Below are 22,525 nucleotides of genomic sequence, written 5' to 3'. Positions count from 1 at the left end.
TCATGATCATATTAGTGACAGATATTCTTTAGCTCTTTGAGAATAAAAGACAACTTCTAGAGTACATTGTTTAAGACACTTGATTTTCAAAACCACTTTTCAGTTGCATGACCTATCAAAGTAAGGATTATCTGTATCCTTATTTCACAGCTCTAAATGGTATCTATTATTTCCATGCTACAAAGAGAAAAACGGAGGCTCAGAGAGACTTAAGTTATCCATAGTCACAGACTATCTGTAAAAATGAAGTGCCAGTATGAGTTTGTATGATTCCAAATCTATGCTATTTCTACTGCAACACACGGCCACTTAAAGATGACACAATAAACACCAAGTTTATTGTGAAGGAGCTCAGAGCTTAGGATCCTACAAAATTAATAAGGCAGAAATAAAAGGGTGTAATGTTTGAATAGGATACAACAAGAATACAGTCATACATTTTTTGCATAATAAAGCAAAAATAATGTGCTTAAAAGGAAAATGTAAGAATCACAAGGTAGAAATTAGATCAGAAAAAGAAAGATTAAGAAAAACTGGGAAAGACATTTAGAAAATATAGTATTCTACATGTTGAAGATAAATATGGCTTTGACATTGAGAAGTGGAATAAGCTACTATACGCAAAGGAAAAAAAAACATGAACAAAGACACATAAAGGAAAATACAAGGCATATATATAGAACAGCAGATACTTCAGATCTGCTAACACAGTGTTTTCTACCTTTTGCAGGTAAGATTTCTAGTGAATTCATTAAAAATACAGATTCCTAGGTTTCTCCCCTAGAGATTTTGAATCAGTAGGTCTCAGATGTATATAGGAATTTAATTTTTTTTAAGTACTATATGTGACTTTTTATTAGTGAGGAAGTTTAAGAAGCATTACTCTAAAGGACAGAGTTGGTAAAGAGGAGTCATGAAAGCAGAAGCTTGAAATAATAGGCCAAGGAACTTGGTCTTATTTTTATAGTCAACAAAGAGCAGCTACAGCATCTTTATCAGGCTTCAGGAAGACTATTCTGATAGCAATGAGTGGAAGGGGAAAAAAGAGAAGGGAGATGGGAAATCAGTCTACAGACTAGGGCAGCGGCACAGCCTAGAGATAATGAAGGCTGGAATAAGAGGAGTAGTAAAATAAATTAAAAATAGATTTGAGATACACCACAGATGAAAAATTGGTAGACTTAATGCCACTAACTGTTTATGCAAGGGAAAAAATAAGAAAAACATCAGAATTAAATCTAAAATTCTTCTTTAGAGGACACTGATACCAAGGAATTAGAAAAAGAATTCACAGAAGAGAGAGAAGTTTGGGAAGAAAAGATAATGAATTAAGCCTTGGCTAGGGCATGGGTAACTAGTGAGAAATTCTAATACAGAGATGTCTAGTAGGCAGCTGGAGAAAAATAAGTCAGCCTAGAGATACAGATTTGAGAGTTAGAAACAAACAGTTGATAATTTTATCACATAGCACCCTCAATTAAAAAGTCAGACAAGAGAAATGTGATGACACAATACCAGTTATACTACTTATTTGATAATGGACTGTGGGCCGCAATGTTCTTGGCAAGAAGGAAAGATTTTAACTGGTCTTTCTACTGTTTAAAGTGTTTTACACATTTAAAAGAAAACTTAAAAAGCAAGCTACAACTATCCACAGTGGATTCTTTCACATTTCAACCTTTAGCAAACACAAATTGCTTTTGGAATGGCCAGTTCACTATATTCAGTAGAAGTTAAAACATGTAATTTTTTTTTTTTAACTTTGTGCAAAAAGTAAGCAGCAGGAGGAAGATATGCTTTCAACATTTAAGACATGTTGTTGTTATCAACGGAAAAAATTCAAACTAATTTCCTAGTAAAGTCCATCTCAGTAATTGTGCACAAATCTTATTTTAGACCACAAATTTAATTCAACAAAAAGACTGAGAGAAAAATTCCTTTTGACTACCTACTCTTGCTCTACATGGCTGTTAAACGAGTACCACCCAGGACCCTGCGGAAGTCAGGAAAGGGCAGTGGGCTGCCCGCACTGAGCTAGCTGTCCCCAACCCCAGAATGCTGTGCTATCAGTGAAAGTTTTTGCCAGCCATTTAGAAGGAGGCAGCTTTTGCAGTATTCAAAATCACACCGGATCCTTTAAGAGCTACAGAAATCTCAAGTCAAAATTCTGATTACATGACTCTTAATTAGACAAGCAATTTAATATCTCAGTATTGATTTTGCCATTTACAAAACAGGAATAAAACCCATGACATTATTGTTATAAAGATTACATAAAATACAAAGCACAGATAAGAAAAGAAATCATTACAATGAAGGATAATAAGTGCTTCGATGGCTCAGCTTTGGGAGGGAGGTAGAGGCAGTGAGAAGTTAATAATGAAACCAAATATTACAAAGGAAAAATAAAAATTAGCCAAATTAAGGAGAGAACACATTCCAAGCAAAAGAAAAAACAGGGTTGGGAGGATGCTGAAGACGGCATGGATATACAAGGAAACTTGACATCTTCAGAAAACATCAACGAAAGAGAATCCTGGCAATTCTCAGATCTAACATTCATGATTTTTTCCATTTACAAATATACCTACAGGGTCATGACACACAGTGAATCTTTCATTTTGATAACGGACAAATGTGAATCATGAATAATATAAGACTAGTACACTGACATCTAAAGATGACTTCTGAGATACCGGGGTGACAGAGTCAGTCAGTTCAGTTCTGTTCAGTCACTCAGCCATGTCCGACTCTTTGCAACCCCATGGACTGCAGCACACCAGGCCAGGCCTCCCTGTCCATCACCAACTCCCGGAGTTTACTCAAACTCATATCCATTGAGTTGGTGATGCCATCCAACCATCTCATCCTCTGTTGTTCCCTTCTCCTCCTGCCCTCAATCTTTCCCACCATCAGGGTCTTTTCAAATGAGTCAGCTCTTCACATCAGGTGGCCAAAGTACTGGAGTTTCAGCTTCAATATCAGTCTTTCCAATGAACACCCAGGATTGATCTCCTTCAGGATGGACTGGATGGATCTCCTTGAAATCCAAGGGACTCTCAAGAGTCTTCTCCAGCACCACAGTTCAAAAGCATAAATTATTCGATGCTCAGCTTTCTTTATAGTCCAACTCTCACATCCATACATGATCCCTGGAAAAACCATAGCCTTGACCAGACGGACCTTTGTTTGCAAAGTAATGTCTCTGCTTTTTAATATGCTGTCTAGGTTGGTCATAACTTTTCTTCCAAGGAGCAAGCATCTTTTAATTTCATGGCTGCAGTCACAATCTGCAGTGATTTTGGAGCCCCCCCAAAATAAAGTCTCTCACTGCTTCCATTACGTTTCCATCTATTGGCCATGAAGTGATGGGACCAGACGCCATGATCTTAGTTTTCTGAATGTTGAATTTTAAGCCAATTTTTTCACTCTCCTCTTTCACATTCATCAAGAGCTCCTTAGTTCTTCTTCGCTTTCTGCCATAAGGGTGGTGTCATCTGCATATCTGAGGTTATTGATATTTCTCCCGGCAATCTTAATTCCAGCTTGTGCTTCATCCAGCCCAGCACTTCTCTTTACTCTGCATATAAGTTAAATAAGCAGGGTGATAATATACAGCCTTGAGGTACTCCTTTCCCAATTTGGAACCAGTCTGTTGTTCCAAGTCCAGTTCTAACTGTTGCTTCCTGATCTGCATACAGATTTCTCAGGAAGCAGGTCAGCTGGTCTGATATCCCCATCTCTTGAATTTTCCACAGTTTGTTGTGATCCACACAGTCAAGGACATCTTTTTTGGATGTTAGTTCTAGAAGGTCTTGTACGTCTTCATACAACTGTTCAACTTCAGCTTCTTCAGCATTACTGGTCGGGGCATAGACTTGGATTACTGTGATACTGAATGGTTTGCCTTGGGAACAAACAGAGATCATTGTGTCATTTTTGAGACTGCATTCAAGTACTGCATTTCGGACTCTTTAGTTGACTATAATGGCTACTCCATTTCTTCTAAGGGATTCTTGCCTACAGTAGTAGATATAATGGTCATCTGAGTTAAATTCACCCATTCCAGTCCATTTTAGTTTGCTAATTCCTAAAATGTCGATGTTCACTCTTTCCATCTCCTGTTTGACCACTTCCAATTTGCCTTGATTCATGGACCTAACATTCCAGGTTCCTATGCAATATTGCTCTTTACAGCATAGGACTTTACTTCCATCACCAGTCACATCCACAACTGGGTCTTGTTGTTGCTTTGGCTCCATCTCTTCATTCTTTCTGGAGTTACTTCTCCACTCTTCTCCAGTAACATATTGGGCACCTACCAACCTGGGGAGTTCCTCTTTCAGTATCATATCTTTTTGCCTTTTCATACTGTTCATGGGGTTCTCAAGGCAAGAATACTCAAGTGGTTTGCCTTTCCCTTTCCAGTGGAGCAAGTTTTGTCAGAACTCTCCACCATGACCCGTCCATCTTGGTTGGCCCTACATAGCATGGCTCATGGTTTCATTGAGTTAGACAAAGCTGTGGTCCATGTGATCAGATTGGATAGTTTTCTGTGATTTTGGTTTTCAGTCTGTTTGCCCTCTGATGGAGAAGGATAAGAGGGTACGGAAGCTTTCTGATGGGAGAGGTGCAGAGTAGTTGGTGATATCGATAAGAAATAGGAAAAGAAAGTTATCATGTGAAAATGAATTTAGTTTTGATATCTAAAAATAGTGATGTTTCCTAAAGGCAACACAGAATGAGGGATAAGAGCCCAGGGGAAATATTCAGCTTTGTGCTACAGTTCAGAATGTTATTAACAGTATACAGATGGTAATTGAATCTATGGTATCAAATAGATCAATCAAGGATACTGAAGACAGTCAAAGAAAAAAAAAATATGACTAAATTCTTACTTACACATGCCCATTTTAATTCAGTTTTAATGTAAGAGGTATAAGTAGAGTGCTTACTGTATGCCCAATAGTAGCTTACCAAACCAGGCTCAATGAAGAGGGAAGCATGTAGATAAAGAAGTAAAGACAAGGGTAAAAATAAGGTGCTTTTAAGTTGATGCTATTGTCAGTGTCAGTAAGAAATAGGTGACTGTGTTAAGTGAGAAAGGCAGTATTAGGTTATAGAGTTTCAATTACATACTACAAAAAAGACTTTGAATATTATCCTTTAGGTTTCAGTGTTCACTAATTGTCCTGAAAAGATGAGATGAAAATCTAGGAGAGTAAAAATCCTTGAAGATGATTTTCTTGGGGCATATTTGTCAGAATCACTGCTTTAAACAATGGTATGGCACTGTAGGTGTTTCAGCAATTAGTACTGTGATGAAAGGGATATTGAGGAAAACCATACTTAAAGCCCTATGGGAAGCATTGGTGGGGTAAAGGCCAGGAAGCAATGTATAACCCTGAGATGTGGATTTTATAGAGACAGATGTAGGTTCAGCTCCCAGCTCTAGCAACTTACTAGGTATGTGACTTTGAGCAAATTACAATCTATTAGTACTTAATTTACTCGTAGGTAAAATGGAAATAATAATACCTACCTTACAGGGCTGTGATGAGAATTAATGAAAAGAATAAATATATATAAATTATATTAAAATGAATACATGAGCTTTGGTCTGTCACTGCTTATTATAGTAATATTAATAACAAACCATCTAGTAGTCCAATTAAACAAACAGCAATTAATCTGAATCATGAAATTAAGTCATTCTTTAACCCCAGTTTGTAACTGATTTTAAAAATGCCAGATTAAAAAATATATTTCAAATCATTTCAGAAGTTGCAAATATTACTGACCACACAAATCATTTTATGAATCAGTTCAACGAACACTTAAAATTTGCTGTAAAACATGCTGTCCTATATATAACAGTAGATACAGAAATGAGTGAGAATATAGACCCTAATCTCTTTTACAATTCTGAACAAAGGGCAAATTAAGAGTTTTACCTGACTAACTCGATTCACTTCCTCCTCTTCTTCCTCAGCTTCCTCTCCAAATGAAAGTAAACTAAAATTTCTATTCAAAAAGAAGGAAAAAAGAATGAAATAAAATTAGAAAGAAAAAGTTAAACAAAACTTATAAATATTCTATTTTCAAAGCAATAGAACACAATTTACAAGAAGAAACACATTCTCTCAATAGACAATCAGTGAAGGCAATGGCAACCCACTCCAGTACTCTTGCCTGGAAACTCCCATGGACAGAGGAGCCTGGTTAGGCTGTAGTCTAAGGGGTCGCGAAGAGTCAGACACAACTGAGCGACTTCACTTTCACTTTTCACTTTCATGCACTGGAGAAGGAAATGGCAACCCACTCCAGTGTTCTTGTCTGGAGAATCCCAGGGATGGCGGAGCCTGACGGGCTGCCGTTTATGGGGTCGCACAAAGTCAGGCACGACTGAAGCGACTTAGCAGCAGCAGCAGCAATAGACAATAATTACTTAGTATTCAGGGGAAATATACTAAGGATATATATTTTCAGCATAACATTAAATGTTTAGTTCCAGATGTTTTATATATTGTTGTTGTTCAGTTGCAAAGTCATGTCTGACTCTGCTAACCCACGGACTGCAGCACACCAGGCTTCCCTGTCCTTCACTATTTTCTGAAGTTTGCCCAAATTCATGTCTATTGAGTTGGTGATGCTATGTAACCATCTCATCCTCTGCTGCCCCTTTCTCCTTTTGCTTCAGTCATTCCCATATTTCACATACTAGACTAAACTAATTACCAAAACTCTATCTTGAAAACTATCATTAAATGCACTAACTCAATCATGACAGAAATAATTAAAGCTTTTTGTGGGTTTCCCAGGTGGCACGCACAGTAAAGAACCTGCATGCCAATGCAGGAGACATCAGAACCTCAGGTTCTAACCCCAGTTCCGAAGATCCCCTGGAGGAGGGCACAGAAACCCACTCCAGTATTCTTGCCTGGAGAATCTCCATGGACAGAGGAGCCTGGTGGGCTATAGTCCATAGTGTCGCAAAGAGTTGGACATGACTGAGCTCAGCACAGCACAGCATATTATCAAAACTAGTTAGTAAAATAAGGATTGCTAAAAAACTAATAAACATATAGCTCTGAGAGCACTATAAATGGAAAGCAATTTATCTAGTGTCTGCCAAAATAATTTCAATATTTTAAAATTAGTAAGTTACACAAAATTATGGGGGGGGGAAGCAACAAACTTAGCTAAGCAAACAGTCTGTGGGAATAAAAAACTAACTTTGTCATTTTTGACCCTTCAGATTAATACATCACAAGGAAGATAAATAGTAAGTTATTAAAACTCCTCTAAAATACTGGAAAAACAAAAGATCTGGCAATAAAAGAGGAATTTTCATTTCAAAACTTACTTAGATATAATCAGTAACTATCACATCACCCCTAACATATTTGCTATGAATTAAAAACAAAGACAAAATATCCAACTTTTGGCTTTGTTGTCAAGATAAATCAGTGATGAAATATTATATTTGAATATAGTGACATTGACTTTTCACCCAGATATAAATTAGTCAAAATTAATTAATACAAAATAAAAAGAAATCAAATAAATATATAGTTGTGTAAGAAGTTATTTTGCCACAAGATATCAACTGCCTATTAAAGAGTCTGGCTCATATTTGACAGTTTGTAACAGCAACTTAACTCACATTATAGGATATCAAAGAAAGGAAATGAATATGTATTGAATACCTACACTATTGGGTGTTTTCAAATTCCCCTTCTCATTTAATCTTTGTAACAAGCAGATCCTGTACTATAAATCTCCATTTTATAAGATGGGGAAACTGAAGCTTAAAGATCAGTAAACTTTGCTTCCTGTAACTGCAGTAGGCAGGATTATACTTAAAGCCATCTGAATCTAACACTTATATAAGTACAACAAAAATCCCTAATATAGATGCTACAGTTTAGTAAAAGAGAAAGTTGAAATCTAACTCTCTGATACCTATTTGAATAAAACAGACAAAATTAATACTGTAAAGAATATTACTCATAAAAATACTGAAGAAATTTCTGTTATTAGAAAATTATCCTCAGGAATTAATCCAGAATACATAAAGAACTTTATGTGTAAATATATTTATAATAAGGTTATTTTAATAGCATCAAAAAAAAGGAGTGAGACAGTTAAATAATATTAACCATGTAGTCATTATACCCTTCATACTTTACTTTCTAACTTCTTTATCCTGAGCATGTATTATTGGAAAAGCAAGTAAACAAACAAACAAAAAAGTTTCAACAACTCATTTATATAATTAATTCTTGTGGTGGTCATAAATATTTACCTATTTATTAGCAGATTTCATCAGACATCTCAGACAATACTTTTTTAGCTTAAGGTTTTAAGTTATACACTGTATTTGAATATAAGAAGTGTACATATAGACAAAGAAACACACACAGATAATGTAGACATATATCCTGGTCCAAACTGGCCTCCCCCTAATTATTCAACAATTATTACAGAAGGAAACAAAGTGAACTAAATAAATCAGTGTTGCTTTTCAAGTTGAGGAAAAAAATCTTTCTGCTCTGATTACTTTGTGCCTTTGGGTTTCAATTTCTTTACTTCCTCCTCTGGTTTCTCTTTTTTCGGCTTTTTTATTTCTCTTGGAATGATGTCATCAAAAGGATTAAATAAAACCTATGAAAAGACATATTTTGAAAATATTACTCAATTTTTTTAATTTCACAAAAAATTAAAATCAATATTTAATTATGGTGCCATTAGTGTATATAATTTCTCTTCACAGAACCAGAATAATGATATATATACTTCCACTTACATGGCCTCATTGGATTCTCCAGTAATCCAATGTGCTATTAAGGAGAAAATGTTTTATACTTATTTTACAAAAGGGAAAGACATTCAAGAAAAATATATAGTTAGAGAGACAAACTTGGGTATTTTTTTTTTAAACTCAGGTATTCTTACTCCAAATCAAACGTTCTCAGGTCCTTGTTTTCTCAATGAAGGATCGCTCTTAAATTACCTAAGACAACACTTCACTGGGCTAAATAAACCTAATTCATCCAGCTTTGCACTATGGAGTTTTTCATTCATTGGATTATCAGCTTAAGTTTCATCCTCGAATTCAAAATCTTCCATTAAAAAAATTGTTAATCAGAAATTGTAACTAAATTACAGAGCTAAAATCCAAGTTGTGATGTTAATTTAGTATAAAGCCTTCATTTGATAACTGAACACAAATATTCAATTTCTTTTAAGTGATAATTAAAGTAATATATCTCATAATAATCATGCTCATACCTCACAACTTCTTATTTTATGTGGATTTCGTGGTCTTTCTTCATCATCAATGTCTACTTCTGTTAGGCGTAGCATGTTATATACTGTATCCCCTGTAACCTATCAAATAAAAAAAGGAAATTTAATTGAAAATTATTAAATTCATTCTTTGAAATCAGGGAGGACTTTTGAAAATATTTTTAAAATAATTAAAAAGGCATTTGATATTGTTATATAAGATTATATGCATTCAACAGTGGAAATAAAGTAACATAATCCTAAGGGGAAAAGGTTTGACAAATTTTAATTCCTCAATAAGATTTTTGGGAAATTTCCAATATGTACCTAATGTCAGTTTTTATTAAAAACACAACGCCAAGTAACTTCCTTCTGAATGACTACGTTTTGTTCAAACATTATAAACAAATTTAGACTTTAGAAGAGGGTAGAACAAGGAAATAATAAAAACAATGTGGTAAGTGATTTGAAGACTTTATGATGTTTAATCCTCAAAACATCCTAAAAGTAGGTACTATCATTATCTTTCTTCTCTAGATAAGAAAATTGAGGCTGAATGAAGTTGTAGATCCGACAGTGATGGCCTTTCTGACTTCTAACTACTACGCTATACTTTGCCTTTGTGTGAGTTATATAACATCGGTTGTAAACAATGGTGCAGAAGGACAACCTAAAATCATTTTATTAATACTTATTTTTTTAAATAACAGGGAGGAAAATCCATGAATGTCAGACAACCTGTGCTAGAGTGGCTCAAAAGTATTAAGCAACAATACTGCATTGCATGTTTTTGGCACAACTCCTTTCATTCAATATTTAAAAATCTAAAATAATACCAGTTTTCCAGTTGTGCTGTTTGTTTCTTTCCTTTTCATCAGCACAAAATCCAGTTTTGTCTGGGATATGAGGAAACCATTCTAATTGAACCAGCAGAGGGAGCTGATACACTAGTGATGCCTAACATGCGTAACACTTAAGGCATCCGAGAATATATTCATGAAAAGGGAGAAGCAAGAGGAAAAAAAAAAACCCTTCAGAATCCCTTTAAAAGAAAACTGTTGAAAATTCTATGGAAGTGACAATCTCTGATATGCTGTTAGATGTCAGCGGGATTAAATAGGTACTAGTCAAAGTAATATTTCAGGTAAGCAGTTTAAATGTTAACACAACTTCCACTTTAAACTGAAGGGAATTCATTATTAACAAAATAAATTTTAAAATACTAAACGTTATTACCGAAATGTCTTTCTAAAAACATTAAAACATATCAGCTGAGTGACATAGCAGTTAATAGTAACGATTAAAACAATTTCAGAAAAAATAAAAATTTTAAGTTAAAAATCAATGATTTGCCTGAAACACACACAGAAAAATTCAGGTGGTCCCTCACAGTTCATTATAACAGGAATATGGAACATTTCACCATTTTTAGAAATAATAAATAAATATCCTAGGGAATATTTTTATGAAGGCAGCTCTAGGTAAGTTGATCACATACACCATAGACGCCTAAGATAATTGGATACAAACCTTTCCAAAGATGGTGTGCTTATTGTTAAGTTCATCTGCTCGACCCAGGGTAAAGAAAAACTGGCTGCCATTATCATGAGGGCCAGCATTTGCCATGGCAACCAGTCCTCTCCGATTAAAACGCAACCGTGAGTGGAATTCATCCTGAAGCATTATAAAAAAAAAAAAAGATTTAGTGAATGTCCTCAGTTACAAGGCCCTTCATATTTCAGCTAACAAACAAGGTCCCACACAACTTCTACTGATTTTCACATATAATCAAATCCAATATCTACAGTTTCTTCAATTCTACTAATCTTGACTTTACTCACCTGTGTCTTCTAAATATACTCAAACACAAATTTTTTGTGGAGAGTTGCCTACTTACACTGAGGAAGGGTATTCAAGAGGAATGGATTTCTGAGACATTTCCCTATTCTTCTCATCCCTCAGAGCCATCTAAGCTTTCAGTTTAGTTCAGTTCAGTTGCTCAGTCGTGTCCAACTCTTTGCAACTCCATGAACCGCAGCACACCAGGCCTCCCTGTCCAACAGCAACTCCCGGAGTTCACCCAAACCCATGTCCATTGAGTCGGTGATGCCATCCAGCCATCTCATCCTGTTGTCCCCTTCTCCTCCTGCCCTCAATCTTCCCCAGCATCAGGGTCTTTTCAAATGAGTCAGCTCTTCGCATCAGGTGGCCAAAGTATTGGAGTTTCAGCTTCAGCATCAGTCCTTCCAATGAATATTCAGGACAGATTTCCTTTAGGATGGACTGATTGGATCTCTTTGCAGTTCAAGGGACTCTCAAGAGTCTTCTCCAACACCACAGTTCAAAAGCATCAATTCTTCGGTGCTCAGCTTTCTTCATAGTACAACTCTCACATCCATATATGACCACTGGAAAAACCATAGCCTTGACTAGACGGACCTTTGTTGACAAAGTAACGTCTCTGCTTTTTAATATGCTGTCTAGGTTGGTCATAACTTTCCTTCCAAGCTTTCAGAACCGTCTATTTCTTTTTTCTCCAGGATAACTACTTTTGAGTCATTATAGAGGTTTCAACGGAGAAGGCAATGGCAACCCACTCCAGTACTCAACTTTCACTTCACTTTAGAAGCTTCAACTATTCTCTTCTCAGCCCTTTTCTGAATGTCATGAACAATTATTTTCTTATTTTTTTAATTCAAGGAGGCTAGTGTAATTGTGTTAGATGCTTCACTATGCTTTTTAAAGTTTTAAGTTGAAATATGTTTGAACTGGCACTGGTTCCATTTGTCAGTTTTCAAAAAAGCAGGAGCAAGCCATTCTAAGGTGGTTTTCTTGCTAGGGTAGGGCTACCTAACATTTACACCAGTCTATTAGTTAATAGAAGACCTGATTGATACCAGACTCACTTATAATATAGACATGTTTTATAATCAATGCTTTTCAGAAAGAAAGTTCTTTTCCTTTAGTAAATTCTTCTCAAGAGATCTAAACTCAAAAGATCGTAACTCTGTACACTGTATTCAAAATGACCTAACTGAAAAATTTACCAGGCTTCCCTGGTGGCTCAGTGGTAAAGAATCCACCTGCCAATGAAGGAGACATAGGCTTGATCCCTGGTCCCGGGAAATTCCACATGCCATGTAGCAACTAAGCCAGTGGGCCACATCTACTGCACCTGCACTCTGGAGCCTGGCTACTGCAACTACTGAACCCATGCACTGAAAGGAAGACAGCCCCCACTCACCACAACTAGAGAAAAGCCCACATAGCAGCGAAGACCCAGCACAGCCCAAATTAAATAAAATTAATTTAAAATTTTACCAACATAACTGTATTACCTGAATAAAATAAGCAAAAATCTCAATTTAGAACTATGCCAAAGCCTTTGACTGTGTGGATCACAATAAACTGTGGAAAATTTTTAAAGAGATGAGAATACCAGACCATCTGACCTGTCTCTTGAGAAACCTGTATGTAGGTCAGGAAGCAACAGTTAGAACTGGACATGGAACAACAGACTGGTTCCAAATAGGAAAAGGAGTATGTCAAGGTTGTATATTATCACCCTGCTTATTTAACTTATATGCAGAGTACATTATGAGAAACACTGGGCTGGAAGAAACACAAGCTGGAATCAAGATTGCCGGGAGAAATATCAATAACCTCAGATATGCAGCTGATGCCCCCCTTATGGCAGAAAGTGAAGAAGAACTAAAGAGCCTCTTGATGAAGTAAAAGAGGAGAGTGGAAAAAGTTGGCTTAAAGCTCAATATTCAAAAAACTAAGATCATGGCATCCGGTCCCATCAATTCATGGGAAACAGATGGGGAAACAGTGGAAACAGTGTCAGACTTTATTTTTTGGGGCTCCAAAATCACTGCTGATGGTGATCGCAGCCATGAAATTAAAAGACGCTTACTCCTTGGAAGGAAAGTTATGACCAACCTAGATAGCATATTTAAAAGCAGAGACATTACTCTGCCAACAAAAGTCCGTCTAGTCAAGGCTATGGTTTTTCCAGTAGTCATGTATGGATGTGAGAGTTGGAGGGTGAAGAAAGCTGAGCACCGAAGAACTGATGCTTTTGAACTGTGGTGTTGGAGAAGACTCTTGAGAGTCCCTTGGACTGCAAGAAGATCCAACCAGTCCATCCTAAAGGAGATCAGTCCTGGGTATTCACTGGAAGGACTGATGTTGAAACTGAAACTCCAATACTTTGGCCACCTCATGCGAAGAGTTGACTCACTGGAAAAAACCCTAATGCTGGGAAGGATTGGGGGCAGGAGGAGAAGGGGATGACAGAGGATGAGATGGCTGGATGGCATCACCGACTTGATGGACATGGGTTTGGGGAGACTCCGGGAGTTGGTGATGGACAGGGAGGCCTGGCGTGCTGTGCTTCATGGGGTCGCAAAGAGTCGGACACAACTGAGTGACTGAACTGAACTGAGAATGGAATTGTCACAAAGAGCTATTCTGTTAACCAAATAATAAAGGAATGCTTCCTACCAGATGGAGGCTCTAAAATAATGAGATATCTCAATTTTGTAAAATATAAAATAGTCTAACAGTGACATTTGAGATTTTTTGAACTATTTCACATGCTCTAAAGGCCATTATCATATGAAAATTAAAGCAAACAGTACAAGTATTTTTCTCAAGTCATACAGTAGCCCAATATAAAATTAAAGGAAATTCAGACACTCTATCCTTTTAGTATAAATGTGAAATTTTAAAAAATTCACATATTTTAAGAGCTACTGATGTCTACTAATAGAATATAATATTGATACCATAAGACTGATAAATAACCCAGCTTTTAGCCTTTACTTGAACCCACCATTATCCTTAATATCTTAAATATGACATTAACTCTTTCTTTATAGATCTCTGTTGGCAGTTAACAAAGCATTGATCTATTCTTGATTAAAACTTACATCCTTTGCTAACATTTTTTATGTTGCTTCTTTCTTCTATTTCTTATTAAAAAACCGTAGCACATGCGGTTTGTGCTACAAAGGTCTATTGTGTACAGTTTAAAATGAATTCTGCTCTGGACTGAATCATGTCCTCCTGGAGTTCATGTTGACACTCTAACCTCCAATGTCACTGTACTGAAGAGGAAAAGACATTAAAACACTCTCTCTCCACCATGTGAAGATGCAGTAAGAAGGCAGCCATTTGCAAGCCAGCAGGAGAACCTTCACAGGTAGTGAATGCTAGTACCTTGATCTCAGACTTCTTAGCCTCCAGAACTGTGAGAAATACATTCCTACTGTTTAAATCACCCAGTCAGAAGTACTTTGTTATAGCAGCTCAAGTAAAATAATATAATTCTACGTATTGTTAAAATAAAATGTTTTAAAATCAGATGGTATATGCAATGTTCTAGAAATGTTTTACATGTGCAAAGTTATAGAGATCAGACAGTCAGGAAAAATGTTATACAGTCTTTCTTCTAATTCACATTATTCTCATTACCACCTTTAGCTCCACCTGAATTCAATCTAGCATGAAACTCTGTGATAAGATGACTTAGAAAGAAAGCTTAATGGGATAAGTGCTGCACTTATTCTGTATAACCCTAAATATGTTATAGACCCAATTTTGTGTACTAATGTAAAATGCATTTTCTTCTGGGGCTCAATCATTTCAATTAAGCAATCCAAACTGACTTGAAAATAAATTGTAAAATTCAATCTCACCTTGAATGGGACTCCATAGATAGATTCCCCACCAGTCCCTGTGCCAGTAGGATCCCCCCCTTGGACTATAAAGCCAGGCACAACTCTATGAAATATGGTGTTGTCATAATATGCTGGAAGAAAACAAAAAAGAATTTATCACTCTCTGTTATTTCAGTGTTAGTATAAAGAAATGCAACAGATTTCTGAATGTTAATCTTGTATGCTGCTACCTTGCTGAAATCATTTATCAGTTCTAATAGTTCTTGTGTGGAATCTTTGGGGTTTTCTACATAGAGTATCATGCCATCTGCATATAATGACAATTTTACCTCTTCCTTTCCAATCTGGATAACTTTTATTTATCTGCTTGTCTAATTGTTATGACTAGGACTTCTAATACTATGTTGAATAAAAGTGATACGAGTGGGTATCCTTGTCTTGTTCCAAATTTTAGCAAGAAGGCTTTCAGTTTTTCACCACTGAGTATTATGTTGACTGTGGGTTTGTTACAAATAGCTTTTATTATGGTGAGATATTTCCCATCATACCCATTTTGGTGAGAGTTTTTATCATGAATGAATACTGAATTTTATCAAATGCCTTACTGAGATGACCATGTGGTTTTTGTCTTTTTTGTTGACAAAACAGTCCCTTTTAAAATCATACCAAAAAATAAAATAAAATACCTAGGAATAAACCTGACCAAGGAGGTGAAAGACCTATACACTGAGAACTATAAAACACTGATAAAGGAAATCAGAAATGATTCAAAAAATGGAGATATCCCACATTTGAAGGTTAGAAGAATTAACATTGTTAAAGTGGCCATTCTACCCAAACCAAACTAAACATTTAATGTGATCCCTATCAAATCATCTATGACATTTTTCATGAAACAAGATCAAGTAACCCTAAGTTTATATGGAAACACAAAAGACCCCGAAATGCCAAAGCAACCCTGAGGAAAAAGAACAAAGGTAGAAGCATAACTATCTCAGACTTCAGACAATACTTCAAAGCCACAGTAATCAAAACGTGGTGTTAGCACAAAAACAGACATACAGATCAATGGCCTGGAATAGAGGGCCCAGAAGTAAATCCACACACCGTGGTCAATTATCTTCAACAAAGGAGGCAAGAATAAACAATGGAGAAAGGACAGTCTCTTCAGGAAGTGGTATTAGGAAAGCTGGACAGCTGCACATAAATCAATGAACTTAGAAAACTAACTCAAAATGGCTTAAAGACTTATAAATATAAGACATCACACAATGAAACTCATAGAAGAAAACATAAGCAAAAGTCTGACATAAATCATAACAATGTTTTCCTAGGTCAGTCTCCCAAAACAAACAAAAATACAAGCAAAAGTAAACAAATAGGACCTGGTCACACTTATAAGCTTTTGCACAGCAAAAAGGAAACTATAAACAAGATGAAAAGACAACCTACCGAATGAGACAGAATATTTGCAAAAGATGAGACTGACAAGGGATTAATTTCAAAAATATACAAACAGCTCATACAGCTTAATAGAACCAAACAACAATATAAAACCAACAAAAATTGGGCATAAGATGTAAACAAACATTTCTTCAAAGAAGACATACAAATGGCCAACAAACACATAAAAGGATGCTCAACATCACTAATTATTAGAGAAATGCAAATCAAAACCATAATGAGGTATCACATCACACCAGTCAAAATGGCCATCATCAAAAAGTCTACGAATAATAAATGGGTGTAAATGTAAATGTAATAAATGAGAGAGTGTAGAGAAAAGGAAACCCTCTTACACTGTTGGTGGAAATGTAAATTGGTGCAGCCACTATGGAGAACAGTATGGAGGTTCCTTAAAAAAACTAAAAATAGAGTTACCATGTGATCCAGCAATCCCACTCCTGGGCATATATCCAGAAAAGACAAAAACTCTAATTTGAAAAGATACACACACCCCAATGTTCCTACAGCATTATTTACAATAGCCAAAACATGGAAGCAACCTAAGTGTCCACTGACAGATGAATGGATAGAGAAGATGTGGTAGATAGATAGATATAGCAATATATATATATATATATATATACACACATATAATATATATATATACATATAACTATATATATATACATATAACAATATATATATATATATGACTCAGTCATAAAGAAGAATGAAATAATGCTATTTGCAGCAACATGAATGGACTAAAGATTATCATATTAAGTGAAGTCTGCTGCTGCTGCTGCGAAGTCGCTTCAGTCGTGTCCGACTCTGTGCGACCCCATAGACGGCAGCCCACCAGGCTCCGCCGTCCCTGGGATTCTCCAGGCAAGAACACTGGAGTGGGTTGCCGTTTCCTTCTCAAGTGCATGAAAGGGAAAAGTGAAAGTGAAGTCGTTCAGTCGTGTCCGACTCTTAGCGACCCCATGGACTGTAGCCTACCAGGCTTCTCCATCCATGGGATTTTCCAGGCAAGAGTACTGGAGTGGGGTGCCATTGCCTTCTCCATATTAAGTGAAGTCAGAGAAAGACAAATATCGTATGATATCACTTACATAGAGAATCTAAAAAATGATACAAATGAACTAATTTACAAAACAGAAATAGACTAGCAGACTTAAAAACAAACTTATGGTTACCAAAGGGAAAAGCGGGTGGAGGAAGGATAAATTAAGAGTTTGGGGACTTCCCTGGTGGCCTAGTGGTTGAGAATCTGCCAGTGCAGGGGACATGGGTTTGACACCTGATCTGGGAAGATCCTACATGCCATGGAGCATGCACCACAACTATGAGCCTGCGCTCTGGAGCCCACAAGCTACAACCAGCGAAGCCCATGTGCCCTAGATCTTACGCCTCACAGAAGAGAAAGCACTGCAATGAAACCTACACACTGCAGCCAGAGAGCAGCCCCTGTCTGCCTCAGCTGGGGAAAGCCTGCACACAGCAGCGAAGACCCAGCACGGCCAAAACTTAATTACTTTGAAAAAGAGCTTGGGATTAGCAGATACAAACTACTATACAAAAAATAAACAACAAGGATCAAGGGATAACAGAGGACACTATATTCAGTATCCTGCAATAACTTATAATGGAAAAGAATCTGAATCTATTTACCTATATCTATATCAAAATCACTTTGCTGTACATCTGAAACTAATATACTTTAATAAAATAAACATTTAGCAATGCCTAAAACTAAGTGTATCTATAGTCAGAGTTAACACAACTGGTCACAAGATTTTTTTCCCCAGAATGTTAAATAGGCTCCTAAACCAAAATCTTTTCTTCCCTACTTACTATAAAATATCTAACACAGTTTCTACAGAAACCATAGTATTGGTTGTTTTGTATCTACATAGAGGAGTCTCTCAAACTCTGGATACAATTTTTAAAATAAAAATTGAAGAGTTTTTTGGTATAGATCTGTGGTTCTCAACTAGGGGTAGGAGGAGCAGCAATTTTTCTCTGTAGCACACATTTGTCAATGTCTGGAAATATCTGGCTGTCACATGGGAGATGTTACTGGCATCTAGTAGGTAGAGGTCAGGGATACTTGTAAACATCCTACAAGGCACAAAAAGCCCCCATAACAAAGAATTACTAGCCCAAAATATCAACAGTGCTGGAGATTGAGAAACCTTCATAGAGATAAATACCATATTTCTTAATTCTCCCTCATCTCCCCACAGAAAATTAACTTATACAAACACTATACAAACCCAAAATATATCAAAATTACTCACTGATTATAGGTCTAGCACCATCAGTGCACCCTTCTCAAGAAACATTCAATAAATAAAATGAGTAATCAACACAATATATAATTGAGTCATTGGAAAAGACCTCAATGTTGGGAAAGATTGAGGGCAGGAGGAGAAGGGGGCAACAGAGGATAAGACGGTTGGATGGCATCACTGATTCAATGGACATGAGTTTGAGCAAGCTCCGGGAGTTGGTGATGGACAGGGAAGCCTGGTGTGCTGCAGTCCATGGGGTCTCAATGAGACGGACATGACCTAGCGACTGAACAACAAATTAGACTCTCATTAAGTTTGCTAAATGATTGAAGAAATTATTTATATGTAAATACACTAATAAGCATACAATAGAGATCATATATGATCCCTTAATTGATTGAGTTGGAGTCAATTATTGAGTGCAGTTATAATTTAATTACATGCTGATGACTGCAAAACAGAAATGGAAAGAGCACAGTTCCCTAAAGACTTTACTGAGCTACAGAACTTGATAGCAGATTTCTTATCAAAGAGAATGATAAATGTCTCCATTAATTATATCATTTTGAGTTGAGTCTTCTATTATGTGAAACTGAACTATCCCAACTCATTCAACAACAAATACTTATCAAGTGCCTACTGTGGACCAGGCATTGGACTGATACAATTATTGACATAATCCATAAAATACCAATCACATGAGAACTTTGTGACACTTTTTAGCCAAAACATGACTATGCTTTATCATAATTCATAAAGTACTATAATACTGTGGCTTGCTCACAGGCACCCTCATTTTTCACATGAGCAAGCTATAACTGGAAATAAAACTCACATTTTAAAGAAGTAACCTGTAATCTAACAACTGTATCCAGTTCAGGGGATGGATTGGAAAAAACAGAAAGGAAGATAAACTGATTTTTTTTCCCAATCCATTCTCTGAGTGAAGATCTGTTGCACTACATTCATAAGAACTCCCAAGTACAGATAAATTCTCCTTGGCTACAAACAAAAATTATAAAACCAAGAAGTCTAAAAGTATTTCTCCTGTACTCCTAAGTAACCATTTACTCTGATTAACAATGTATATTGCAGTCAGGAATTATAAGTCTTGCCTCTCATTGGCTGTAACCTTAAAACTCAATTTTCTTTTAAAAAAAAATTGAGATACAACTGATGTACAAGATTACATTAGTTTCAGATGTACAAGACAGGGATTCAATATTTGCATATATTGTGAAATGTTCACAGACAATAAATCTAGTTAACATCCATCACCACACAGTATCAAAATATTTTTTCTTCTGCTGAGAACTTGTAAGATCTACTCTCTTAACAACTTCCAAATATGCAATAACTATAGTCAACATGCTGCACATATAATTTTCTAATTATGAAACCAACAATATAAATTACTCATAGTGCTACTCTGAAGATTAAATAATATGGAGGCAACCTATAAATTTTCAAGCTCAACACAGATGTGAGATCAAGCTTTAATATTTCCACTTAAATTCCACAAATCCATATTTAAATTTGAATATAAACATACCCCAGTCTACATCAAAAAATAAAAATAATCCATTATGCCCATAATATGCAAGCAACAGTTTTTAGCACATGATCATATTTACTTTTTCAAAGGATTACTTAAACTCCAGTAAGCGACAAGGCTGGATAGAGAGCAACTGTTGTCCAATCAAAACACAAATATGGTTTATCTGGAGACACACAGATTCAAGAATTCTCTAGAACAGGATCTATTAAGACTCAGCAATCAATTTGAGATGACAGAAGAGGGAAATGAAAGAGGTCTTTATTACTTGTGTTTTCAAATTTTAAAATTACCCATCTTTCTTTTTCGTATTTCCTATTAAGTCTTTCAGTGATGTTGGATTTTAACTTTAAACTTTTCTTCATTTTCCTAATTATATTCTTGTCGGATAAATGAAATTATTATAACATTATATATATTGAGTATAAATTTTCTACAGTTTCTCTATACTTTAATTTTGTATTCTATCATCACTAAAATTCCAAATTTCCACATAATTTCTATATCCATTATTTCCACTTCCTTGTAATTTATTAATAATCACTGTTGAAATGTGCCTGCCTACCCACCTGCCAGTGCAGGAGACTTAAGAGACACGGGGTTCAATCCCTGGGTCAGGAAGATCCCCTAGAGTAGGGCATGGCAACCCACTCCAGTATTTTTGCTTGGAGCGTCTCGTAGACAGAAGAACCCGGTGGCTATGGTCCATAGGGCTGCAGAGTCAGACACGGCTGAAGTAACTAAGCACATATGCAGGCACATTGAACTATGCACTTATAGCTTATCATGTGCTATAAAAGATCTTGCTGTTTGCCATGTTTGATGTCCTTCTTAAATGTTTATGTATTATTCAATTAGTATTTTGAAGACGTTTTACTATTTCATTATGTGTATTCATAATATCCTCCTGAATTTTCTCCACTACTGAAAAAAGCAATTCACATGTATCTCAAATAGAAAATGAAGTTTCTATTTGTATGCTGAGTCTGCTATTTGTCATTAAGTTTTGTACTTCTGGCTATAACAATGTATGGGTATCACAACATATTCTGACTAATTATATTTCTGCTCAAGCACATATAGGAATTTATACTGCATTTTATAATCATGTATATGTGTCTCTTTAAGAATTTTTTTGTGTGTTTACTTCTGCAAATATTATCATTAATAACTTTTTATTTAAAACTTCTTTATGAGCTCTCTGTTTTAGCCTCTTGGGTTTTTTTAAACAAATATTTTAGTTTTGTAAAGATATTTCTTTTAACCTCTTACTATATACTTAAACATTTGTAACTTCTAAAGAATTTAAAACTTTTGCTAAAGGAGGAAGAGGATAAAAGATAACTGATGAAGCATGGACACTGAGGAGACAGGGCTGAAGTAAAATTTCAAAAGAGTTAATAGTCACATAAAGTATAAAAATTTTGATTTTCTTATCTACTTCTCTTTTTGCTCCCCACTTTGCTTTTCAAACCTAAAAATTTCTTCCTCATTTTTCAATGAGGAAGAATTATTCAAATTAATCAAATTATCAAAGATAACAAGCTTCCCTTCTCTTCTTCTTTAATCTACTTTTAAAACTTGTAATTTTTAAAAATTTTTATTCATTTAAAAAAAAAAATTTGGTCACACTACATGGCATGTGGGATCTCAGTTCCTCAACCAGCAATCAAAACTGCACCCCCTACATTGGAAGGGTGGGATCTTAACCACTGGATCACCAGGGAATTCTCGTAACATTTTCACTCCTTTTTGAGTGTTCAACTAACTATCCTGCAAAGATCTGAAACCCAAGAGTAAGTCTGTGTAACTGTAAATCTTTTGTTTTCATAAAGACTAACAACTACCCCCAGACACAGAAAGACAAATAGTTAATTTTTTCACTCTTGTGTGGAATCTAAAATAAAGTTCAACTCAGAAACAGAGAGTAGAATAACAGTTGCCAGAGGCTGGGGGGGATGGGGAAAATTGGAAGATGATGGTCAAAAAGATACAAATTTTCAATTATAAGATGAGTAAGTTCTGGGGATCCAGTGCACAGCATGGTGATTACTGTATACTAGAAATTTCTATTAACGGTATTGTGTATACTAGAAATGTGTACATATCATATTCTCACCACATACACACACACATAAAGGTAACTATGTGAGGTAACAGATATGTTACTTGATTATGGTAATCATTTCACAATGTATACATATATTAAATCATCACATTGTACACTATTAAAAAAATCATGTTGTACA

At 35.7% G+C, this 22,525-nt stretch overlaps 1 protein-coding gene across 2 annotated transcripts in view; it reads right to left on the bottom strand.

Moving 5' to 3' along the window:
* CWC27 (CWC27 spliceosome associated cyclophilin) overlaps positions 1–22,525 on the bottom strand; it is a 256,601-nt gene that overhangs the window by 212,251 nt on the left and 21,825 nt on the right. Inside the window, exons 3-7 of one of the 2 annotated variants that reach the window (XM_081518289.1) lie at positions 14,997–15,109; positions 10,822–10,965; positions 9,295–9,393; positions 8,564–8,667; positions 5,955–6,024 (exon numbers count right to left, since the gene is read on the bottom strand). In XM_081518289.1, coding sequence (XP_081374415.1) covers positions 5,955–6,024; positions 8,564–8,667; positions 9,295–9,393; positions 10,822–10,965; positions 14,997–15,109 — 530 coding nt within the window. The remainder of the gene's footprint in view (positions 1–5,954; positions 6,025–8,563; positions 8,668–9,294; positions 9,394–10,821; positions 10,966–14,996; positions 15,110–22,525) is intronic. The other variant, XM_081518290.1, reaches the window with a different exon arrangement.

The sequence above is a fragment of the Giraffa tippelskirchi genome, chromosome 8 (assembly GCF_054371585.1).
Source record: "Giraffa tippelskirchi isolate mGirTip1 chromosome 8, T2T-mGirTip1v1.2.pri, whole genome shotgun sequence".
NCBI lineage: Eukaryota > Metazoa > Chordata > Mammalia > Artiodactyla > Giraffidae > Giraffa > Giraffa tippelskirchi.
This window is presented reverse-complemented; position numbering and strand designations above follow the sequence as displayed.